Below are 11015 nucleotides of genomic sequence, written 5' to 3'. Positions count from 1 at the left end.
ATGTGATGAGCAGATGGGCTACAAGATATGAGGATGCAAAGACAAAAAGGCAAGCAGAAAGAGATCCCTTTCGGAGGCAACGTGGCTCTTGGAAGGCGTAACCTAAGCATCTAGCAACACTTCCGAATGATATCCATGTTGATTGTTTGCATGAGGAAATGGAGAGAGCAGAGAGCAACGAGGGGCTGCATATCACGGTGGAAGAATGGGAGTATGCACGAGGATGCATGTTAAAGGTACATAGAACTAATGTTTTGCATTAGTTGTAAATAAGTGATTTGCTTTTAATATTTATTCACATTGCTAGCGTGGCAAAGGCAACCATACAAATGAAGTGGTGGTACCATGAGGTAGAAGGTCATCCATGGGGGATGATGACTAAACACAAGCTAAATATTCTCCTTTATAAAATCTTTGGCTTTGTAAAGCTAAATTATTCAATATTGAAGTGAAAAAGAACCATATGTAGAAAGCAATTAAAAAAAAGCATTTTTTACCATCATCAATGATTGTCTTCTCCATGCAAATCCTCGTCCTCATTTTTTAAGAGGAGATGGACTACCATGAGGTAGAAGGTCATCCATGGGGGATGATGACTAAACACAAGCTAAATATTCTCCTTTATAAAATCTTTGGCTTTGTAAAGCTAAATTATTCAAGATTGAAGTGAAAAAGAACCATATGTAGAAAGCGATTAAAAAAAAGCATTTTTTACCATCATCAATGATTGTCTTCTCCATGCAAATCCTCGTCCTCATTTTTTAAGAGGAGATGGACTATCCACATCAACTACTACATATCTAAACCAAAAAAATCCTATGTTTAAGTCAAGGCAATAGCCCACCATCAAAGTTTCTTGCCTAACCATCAAAGTTTCTTGCCTAACCCAATATAGCCTCTATCTTTTGTAGCCATCCCCAAGAAAAAAACATGTAATTTTGTGTATAACACGTTCTCCAGTAGAGCCATACAATGAAGTGGTGCCATGAGGTAGAAGCTTATGTATTGGTGTTGGATGACTAAACACATAATGAATATTCTCCCTTGTAATATCTTTGGCTTTGTAATGCTATATTATTCAAGATTGAAGTGCAAAAGAACCAAACATATTTAGGAAGCAATTGAAAAAATGAAACATTTTTTACCATCATCATGTTTATCTTCTCCATGCAAATCCTTGTCCTTATTTTTTCTAGGAGATGGACTATCCGCATCAACTACTACATACGCAAACCAAAAAAACCCTATGCTTAAGTTAAACATAAAAAATAATATACATATAAGTAGAATTATTATCAAAAAGAAAATGCACTTTGTTCTTGGTTGGTGGATGGCTTTTTTGGTGAGAAGATATCTCTTTTGTTGTTTTGTCAAAGTGTGAATCCACCACATTTTTAGTGGAGCCATATTGCATATAATGATCTCCCTCTTGTCAACACATGGCCACTTGGGAAGTTTATCCAACGTGGATAATTTGCAAGTGTGAATCCATCACCTTTTTATTGAAGGCATATTGCATATAATGATATCCCTCTCTTGTCAACACATGTCACCTTTTTATTGGAGGACTATTGCATATAATGATATCCATATCTTGTCAACACATGGCCACTTGGAAAGTCTATCCACCATGGATAATTTACAAGATCCCACTGTGAGAGTGTATGCATGCTAAGACTATCATTCCCTTCTTGGCCTCTACGGGGTTTTCATCTTGATTAATAGACCTCTCTATGGTGTGACTCTCTTGATCAACCTTCTCATGGTGATAGAACACATACATCTTATACACATAAGCCTCGTGGGGGATTCCCTTCTTCAATTGCCTCTTTGTACTTTTGGGTGATGACCTAGCACGTTGTGCCATTTGGCAATGTCGGTTGCATTGCCACGTGGCACACACATAACCTTTTTCTTAAAATGTTGTGTGTGGAAATTCTCTCCATGAAAAGGGTTGTTTTAAAATTTTAGGGGGAGGAAATTTAAAGGATCTATGGGGAAAGTTTTTTAGAGAGAGAGAGGGGGTGGTTTTTAGAGGGGTGCTATGCACTTGTGCATGTGTGTATGTTACCATGTATAGAGAGTGTGCACATTTAAGCATGGGTGTGTATATCTAATGTGTGTATGTCACCATGTATAGAGAGTGTGCAAATTTGATTTGAGCATGGGTGTGTATATCTAATGTGTGTATGTCACCATGTATAGAGAGTGTGCAAATTTGATTTGAGCATGGGTGTGTATATCTGATGTGTGTGCCTGTAGACATGTGCGTGTTTTTGAATTTTTGTCATTCTTAGTTTTGTTTTAGGTTTCAAGTTTTTAATAATTCTCGGGTATGTGTATTTACAATTAATAGGAAGTGCTATGTACATACGTACAAGGGGGTTTTTGCCATGTGGCCTCACTAAGAGAAGACAAAGAGTTTCTTACCCATCCACCATGATAAAAGCCTTGATGTCATTGCCACCAGCTTTGTAGCTTTGTCTTTTTAGTTCCATAGCCAACGAGTTGGTGTTTGTGGACGCACATAGGTGCTGTGGGGTCATGTGGTGATCTTTTTATCATTATGGAGCACACATTTTGTTGTTACTTTTTGCTTGTGTGGGTAGGAGGGTGAAGATTTACAATAGTGCACCACTGAGAAACCTGTTAGAATGTGTTTTACCACTTTGTTTTTATCAAGTGTAACCCCCTATCGTCATCATCCTGACTAGCTGTAATGGGTATCCAAAACTTGAAATCACATGCTTGTGTAAAAATTAAGCTGATGTACGAGTGTCAACCTTTCATGTCTAGGCCTCTATCCATTTGGTAAAATAATCAGTGGCTACAATGGCATAACAAGCTTGACTTTGCCAATCTGTCCGGCATATAGCAAAATCTATCCCCCACTTTTTTGAATGTTTATTGCACAATTATAGGGGTTAGAGGAACTCTACCCTCTCTTGAGGCACATTGAAGCATTGACCTCATAGAACCTCTTCACAAATTCCATAGAATCTCCAAACATAGTTGGCCTCCATAAACCGGCTTGTAGGATCTTGTGAGCTGTCACTTTGTGAGCAAAATGTCCTCTTGTAATTTTGTAATGTTCTTCCTCTAGAACAGAAACGAATTCATCTTCCCTTAGACAACATGGTAGTTACCTAGTTTTATATATTTTTAAGACTATTAATTAATAGGGGACTTCCAACTTAATAAGTCATCGCATCCTCTCCTTGTTTAGAACCTTATCTTTTAGGAGATCAGAAGCGAGGTACTCAAAAATTTGTGCAAGCATCAACTTAATAAGTTATTGCATCCTATCCTTGTTCAGGGCCTTATCTCTTAGGAATCCATAAGACAGGTACTCAAAAATTTATGCCCTCCATTCAGGCACCAAGTCGAGTTTGAATAAAGCCACATTTGGTAATTTAGCAACAACTCCTAAATTCCATCCATAAGAGCAACCATCTCGTAATTTGCCTAGTTATGCATGGTTTGTTTTGACAAGGTATAACAAGGCTTGGTGATCTACAAAGAACACAAATTTATTACCTATTCTACTTAACCACATAAACCATTACCAATCCCTCTGGCTATGTAGTGGTATACATCATTTCCATCTCATTTTATTGTCTACTTGCTACTTGCAAAGCGTACCGGCGGGTAGTCTAGCTTGAATTCACATGATGCAATTGTCCACTTGCAAAGCCTAGTTACCAGGTAGTCCACCTTGAATTCACCTGATTTCATCAACACACAACGGATTGCGAAATTGGAGGCATCGAGCTGGACATGAAAGATCAAGTCCCAATTAGGTGGTCTCAAAATAGGTGCATTGCCAATGCCTTTTTCAATTCATTGTTAACTTGCTGAAACTCTTTGGTCCATTTAAAGATTACGAGTGCTGTAATTTGTAATTGGTGGGTGGAGGTAGTTCACAAATTGGCTTCACTTTATTTTCATCTGTGGAAATTTCATTTTTTGATACTATGTGACCCATTGAATATATAACACCATGCTTTACATAGAATTGACATTTCAAAGGGTTCAAGGATATGTGATATAGTTCACAGCTTTGAAATATGTGATATAGTTCACACCTTTGAAATATGTGATATAGTTCACACCTTTGAAATATGTGATATAGTTCACACCTTTGAAATATCTTTCTTGGGAAATCCAAATGGTCCTTCCATTGTGTGTATGCATAGAGATCATCTATAAAAATTTCTAACCATTTTTGCAAGTTAAGTTCCTTGAATGTAGTACACATTAAACTTTGAAATGTTGTCAGAGCATTGGTCAAGCACTGAATGGCATGACCTCGGGGGAATCACTTTGTCAACCCCTTGTGTAGCATGTGTGTTTAAGGGCTATTTACAAAACCCCCTACTTATAGATTTTTGAATTTTAAAAATACCCCTTCTATAACTCTATTTACAATAAAAGTACCCCTTCTATAACTCTATTTACAATAAAAGTACCCTTTCTATAACTCTATTTACAGTAAAAGTACCCCCTTTTGTATAAAAATTTTTGCCATTTGAATTAAAAATCCCCTTATGTATGTAAATTTCATGCGTATGATGTCATATGAGTTGTGTTGGCTGGAAAAGTTCATTACCATAAAGTTATGGCAAAATTTAAACGGGAAAATATTAATTTTCAAATTCCACAAAACTCCCATGGGTTTATCTATCATCCCATTTGCCATTTTTACGATCAAGTTTGGTTCACCCCACCTCTCCCAGGATTGTTTGTGGTAGCGATAATGACTCTTTCTCCTCCATCTAGGATAGTTGTAGCTTGATAACTCTTGTGTAATACTATTAGTTTTGTATTTGTGTTATCACTCTCCTAGTAATGTCCTAAATGATTCATGAGAATTTGTGCACGTTGAAGTAGTATCTTGTCTTCTCTGATCAAGTTCAAGGCCTCCTTAATAGCTATTGGAAAATTATCATCAGACCTTGTCTTAGATCGGAGTCATCCTTCTTCCCATTCTTTCAAATCCATCCAACACAAGCATTTATTTCCCCTCAACAATACCCCTATCGGCAGCTTCATTTTACGAAGAAAGAAAGGTCATAAGTCATGCTACATCTCTTGGTGAGATGGTTTGAGTAATCATCAAATTCCAAGGATAAATGTTCACGAATCGCTAGTTCCCCTCGGGAGAGGGGGGAGCCAACAATTAGTAAACATGTTTAGGAATTGTTGGTCCTCCTTGGGAGAGGGAGGAATTGTTGAAGAGAGAGAGTCCTCCCTTGGGAGAGGGAGGAATTGTTGGTCCCCCTTGGGAGAGGGAGGAATTGTTGAAGAGAGAGAGTCCTCCCTGTTCAGCAAACATACGATTAAATAAATTCTCCTTTATATTAGACTCACAAGCATGTTCAAGAATTGCTCGTTCCTGAGAGAGGGCCCATTCTCTTTAGCCAAGCATATGATTGAAAAAATCCTCCTTCATATTAGACTCCAAGCTTGCTACTTCCATTATATATTCCAACAAGGGTCTCAGAGTTCTCTTGGGTCCCTTGTTGTTCCCTTACTTGGTTAGACTATCTTTGTAGCTCGAATGGCTTAGTCTCTCATCAAATTTCCCCTAACTTTCCATAATGAAGGTTCTAGGTTCATTCTAGGGTATTCTCCCATTCCCTTTGGAGTATCTAAGGTTGTTTTTGATCTATTTTCCTTACCAACTACACCCTTTCCTTCTTGTAATTGTGGTTCCTCCTCCTTGGATTGTGTGGATATAATTTCAATAGTCCCCTCATCACTCACTCATGATTCACCTCTTGCTACCTTCCTCACTCCTCTCCTCCTTTTGGGCCTTGAGTGCCAAGTTCGATCCAAGGTTCATAGTTTGATCCCTTTGTATCATTTATGTATGTGCTTAGGTTTTGACCTTAAAAGGTGTAGTTACCAATCCAGAGTGGGGCACTCCTTGATGTAGTGTTCATCCACTTTTCTTTTTCCATTGTGTTGTGGTTTAGAATATAGTAAGTGGTGTCCCTCTCCTTGCATAATGTAATACTCAAGATTGATCTCTTGAGCTTCATCAAGGTAAGCAATCGCTAGCTCCCTAGAGTATTCTCACTCATTCAATAACCACCTGGTGGACAGACGTCAGTTTGGGCATTGGTGGCTATGGTGATAATACTAATGGTGGTACCGGGTACATTTGTATACATCCCCCTAGCTTGGTTTTGCATGTTGTTAGGACACGTGAGTTTCTTTAACATTCCCATGAATAGGGGGTGTTGGTAACAATAAGGGAGGTGTTATTACCGATAGTTGTGGAAATTATAATGCTTGTTGTGGCCACAGATATCCACACATACTGATATCATTATTTCCTAGCCGCATACAATATGCACATTACATCAAAGGTCGAGGCTAGATGTGGACAGTTTGTACTTGTGTGGTAGATCGAGCACCAAACCGGCTCTCTTCTTCAATGGAGGTGTTTGTTCAACGGACCTTATTCTTCACTAGAGGGAGAAGAACCATAATAGGACCGGAAAGGGTAATCATCCGCTGGACTCCCCTCGCACAGCTTAGGTTTTTTCCTACGTATCTGCTCCCTGCACACGAGGGGAAGACCCTCTAGAGATAATACCTTTCGGGAGGAGGTGGAACACTCTGTAGTACGAGCAGGTAAAAGGCAATAAATACCTGGACGAAGAGGCCTTGGCATGAATTCACTTAAAATCCATGCCTATAGACTGTAGTCAATATCTTCTTTGCTTCATCTTGTGTCTTAGGCAAGGCATTGCCTTTGGGCAATAAAGCATATAGTAATCAATCAAAAACCTTGGAGAAAAATTTGTTGATTTCAAAAACCCTAGAGAAAAATTTATTGATTTCGCATTTGTGTAACATGGAAAGAAAACAGATACAATTGTTGTACTTGAAAAGTGCAGAGGCTACAAAAATTGGGAATTGAGAGGCAAGCTCTTAATTTTCTTGTTTATACAACGGGATGATCTTATCCTTGCCTCCGGCTCCAATGAGGTATTTAGACAATATCTTGGATTTTGAGGACCAATTCATGATGGGCGTTGACATCCTCCTTTTTTTTGTTGGTGTGCTTCATGTAGGGCCTATTGCTTCCATGGTCCCATTGTGTAATGGAGGACTATGTAACGAATGAGGTATGAGCGGGAAGAAGGTTCATTCATATGCATAGCTACGCCACGCTGAGGTATGTGTGCTTGCATATGCACAAGTACGTCATGCTAAGGCTCACTGCTCGCTCGTTGGTCTGAAATGCGGTATTTTCAAGGCAGAATCGTATTCTATTTTCGTTTTATCAATGTGAGCCTCACGAAAAGAACTTTACAAAATAAATTCAAACGAAACATTGCGGAGGTTAGTCATAAGAGTGCGACTGCGCAGAAGGCCCACGACAGCCAAACACTAAGGAGGCAAAGAAGGCCAGTCATAATATTGCGAAGCAAAGAACGCCCTTCTTGACTCCGTCACAATACAGAGAGAGAGAGAGAGAGAGAGAGAGAGAGAGAGAGAGACTTGGTGCAAGCCACTATAAAAATCTGTGTAGCATCCTCAATCCCTGTGTGCGCCGAGCCCAGCTAGTCGAAGCTGGAGAGTAGTGCACTTATAATCACCTCCTGCTCTCCCAGCCCAGCCACACGTACTCTCTTTTCTCGATTTGCATCACAGTACTTCGGGTGTTTAATTACTGTAAACCTTTGCTGGACTAGCTCTTGCCCGACTAGCTATGTTGGCCATGGCCCTCTCTGATGTCTCTTCGACTCTCCTCCCCAGCTCGACCTCTTCTCCTGCGCCATCCATGCTACTTATAACCCTTTTGGGAATGGTTTTGGTCTCCCTTGCCATCCTTCACCTCGCCCGCCCCAAGCTCAAACTCCCTCCTGGCCCCCTTGCACTCCCCATATTTGGCAACTGGTTCCAAGTGGGGAATGATCTCAACCATAGAAACCTCTCTGACCTCGCCAAGAAGTTTGGGCACATTTTCCTTCTGAGGATGGGCCAAAGGAACCTTGTGGTGGTGTCGTCTCCTGAGCTTGCCAAGGAGGTTCTCCACACACAAGGGGTAGAGTTTGGCTCCCACTCTCGCAATGTCGTCTTGGACGTTTTCACGGGGAAAGGCCAGGACATGGCGTTCACTGAATATGGCGACCACTGGAGAAAGATGAGGAGGATCATGACTGTCCCCTTCTTCACTAACAAAGTTGTGCAGCAATCCAGAGCCTGCTGGGAAGACGAAATCGATCACGCCATTGCCGACCTCAAAGCCCGCCCTGAGGCCTCCACCACCGGTGTTGTCATCAGACGAAGACTGCAATTGCTCATGTACAACAACATGTACCGCCTCATGTTCAACAAGAGGTTTGAGACAGAGGACGATCCCATCTTCAAGCAGCTCAAGAAGCTGAATGGGGAGAGGAGTAGGCTTTCACAGAGCTTTGACTTCAATTATGGTGATTTCATCCCGATTCTGAGGCCTTTCCTGAGGGGTTATCTTGCATTGTGCAAGAAGGTGAAGGAAGAGCGTCTCCAGCTCTTCAAAGAGTGCTTCATAGACGAGCGTCGAAGGTATTTTAAAGCAGTATACTATTGTAGAATATGTTAAAATATGAGGTGAATGATGATTAGGGGTTCTAATCAGCTAATCACGAAAAGCTACTGGGCCCGGATTCTTATTGTATTGTGATCTTGGTTCAGGAAATTGAGGAGCTCCAAGGCCATGAATATTGATCTGAAGTCTGAGGAGAAGTGTGGCATCGATCACATTTTGGATGCGCAGAAGAATGGGGAAATCAATGAGGACAATGTGTTGTACATTGTGGAGAACATTAACGTGGCAGGTATAAAAACTGAATTCAGTGGCATTATATGTTGTGTACTAATTATTATTACGCAGGTGATGATCAGGTGAGGTCGCGAGCCTCGGATCATGCAGAGAGAGTTGGTAATTAGTTGGTCATGACGCACTAGAAATTGATAGCGTCTAATTTGTATGTGCTAGTAATTATAATTCACGACTCGTTGCGCCTTGCTGCATGATTGCGGAGTATAAGATCATGAGAGCTGATTAAGATCATACGACGTCCACCTTAAATATAGCTGCATGATACTGGGCTGACAATATATATATATATATATATATATATCTTGTATATGAATTCTGCATGTATGTACTGCTGCAGCTATTGAGACGACTCTATGGTCCGTTGAATGGGGCATAGCGGAGCTGGTGAACCACCAAGACATACAGCAGAAGGTGCGGGAAGAGATGGAGAGGGTGCTAGGCAAGGGCGTCGCATTGACAGAACCAGACATCCCCAAGCTGCCCTACCTGCATGCGGTGGTGAAGGAGACGATGAGGCTTCGCATGGCGATACCGCTGATGGTGCCGCACATGAACCTCAAGCCGGCCAAGCTTGGTGGCTACGACATACCGGCCGAGAGCAGAATCGTCGTGAACTCTTGGTACTTGGCCAACAACCCCGCCATGTGGGACAAGCCGGAGGCGTTCGACCCGCGGAGGTTCTTGGGCCCTGACATCAAAATCGATGCCACCGGTAACGATTTCCGATTCCTGCCCTTCGGTGTCGGCCGTAGGAGCTGCCCGGGCATCGTCCTCGCCATGCCCATCCTCGCCCTCGTCCTCGGCCGCCTCATCCAATCGTTCCACCTCCTCCCACCGCCTGGCCAATCCAAAGTCGACACCTCCGAGGAGGGCGGCCAGTTCAGCCTCCACATCGCCAACCACTCCGTCGTCGTCTGCAAACCCCTCTAAGGGCGGCGGCGGCGGCTAAATATACCCAAGAGATCTCTACAGAATATTTTTTTTTCTTAAAAACACCGTGAACCCATATAGAGGTTGAGAATAAGTGAAATGTATAAAAGTTAATAGATACTACGCAAAGATATAAAAGTGAAATGTATAAAAGTTAATAGATACTACGCACGTATATATCGAGGGGCCGATTCAATTATTTTTATTTTTATTTTATGCGTAAATCTATTCTATGCAAAACAAAATTTTAAAACTTTATTGTCATACATTAAATGTTCGATACATTTCGTATAAATATGTTTATGTAATGTTCTGTATTTGCATGTCCTCTGACATGATTTGTTTTTCTTGGTTTTTTACATCCAAAAAAAAATTTTATTTGCAGAGGGCCATTTTCAATTTTATCTGTCTCTTTTCTATTGTTTTTATGAAATAATATCCTCATGTTAGATATACATTTCGTTTCTCTTTGGCTTTGGGAAAAAAATTACTTTTGCATGAATTCTTTCCTTATTTGGTAGATATGTGCAAAATAGATGAAATCACTATTTTATGGGAATTTTTTATTAATATTTTTTTAATGTATTCATGCTATTGTTAACCCGTATTTCGCTTGCATATTTTAGTAGCTTTCCAATTAAATTTGCTAATATCGGAGCACTCCAAGAATACGGATCTACATTTGAAGAAAAAAGCTTTATTAGTTTAATTTTTTTGTTTATTTTTTAATTAAAATGTTTACCCTCTATTGAGCAACTTGAGTTTGTTGTGATGTTGTTTTCCCATAATTTGCAATCTGAAACCCCTCTAAGGGCCGCGCGGCGCCGGCTAAGATCTCTCTACAGAATTATTTTTTCTCTTAAAATCACCGTAGAGGTTGAGAATCAGTGAAATGTTTAAAGTTAATGCAAATATATATGTACGGCGGATTCAATTATTTTTATTTTTATTTTATGCTTAAATTTATTCTATGCAAAACAAAATTTTTAAAATTTATTGTCATACATTAAATGTCCGATACATTTCGTATAAATATGTTTATGTAATGTTCTGCATTTGCATGTCCTGCGACATGATTTATTTTTCTTGGTTTTTTACATCCTTATACTTTGGGAGTTGGCATGTAATTTTGGGTGTAGACCAAAGCGGAGTAGAGCTTGATCCTCAATTCAATTTCTTACTGATTGAACAAGAGTAGAAAGTGGTGATTAAGATTCATAATCCTAATTAATGATGTTTATGC

At 40.2% G+C, this 11015-nt stretch overlaps 1 protein-coding gene across 1 annotated transcript; it reads left to right on the top strand.

The window, feature by feature from the left end:
* The first annotated feature begins 7359 nt into the window (after nt 1-7359).
* LOC147604047 (trans-cinnamate 4-monooxygenase-like) lies at nt 7360-10017 on the top strand. Its single transcript, XM_086795463.1, has 3 exons — nt 7360-8565; nt 8695-8837; nt 9180-10017. The coding sequence occupies exons 1-3, from the start codon at nt 7727-7729 to the stop codon at nt 9770-9772; spliced, it is 1575 nt and encodes a 524-aa protein (XP_086651589.1). The 5' UTR covers nt 7360-7726; the 3' UTR covers nt 9773-10017.
* Nucleotides 10018-11015: the final 998 nt, after the last annotated feature.

The sequence above is a fragment of the Cibotium barometz genome, chromosome 62 (genome assembly GCF_041138505.1).
Source record: "Cibotium barometz isolate CiBa-2024 chromosome 62, ASM4113850v1, whole genome shotgun sequence".
Classification (NCBI taxonomy): domain Eukaryota; kingdom Viridiplantae; phylum Streptophyta; class Polypodiopsida; order Cyatheales; family Cibotiaceae; genus Cibotium; species Cibotium barometz.
Note: the sequence above shows the minus strand (reverse complement) of the source record. Positions and strands in the feature narration are given on the sequence as shown.

Excerpts from the sequence above, each read along its gene's own strand:
- LOC147604047 (XM_086795463.1), top strand. The coding sequence starts at position 7,727 with ATGTTGGCCATGGCCCTCTCTGATGTCTCTTCGACTCTCCTCCCCAGC. Across the intron at positions 8,566-8,694 it reads TTCATAGACGAGCGTCGAAG|GAAATTGAGGAGCTCCAAGG; the intron begins GTATTTTAAAGC and ends ATCTTGGTTCAG. Across the intron at positions 8,838-9,179 it reads GGAGAACATTAACGTGGCAG|CTATTGAGACGACTCTATGG; the intron begins GTATAAAAACTG and ends GTACTGCTGCAG.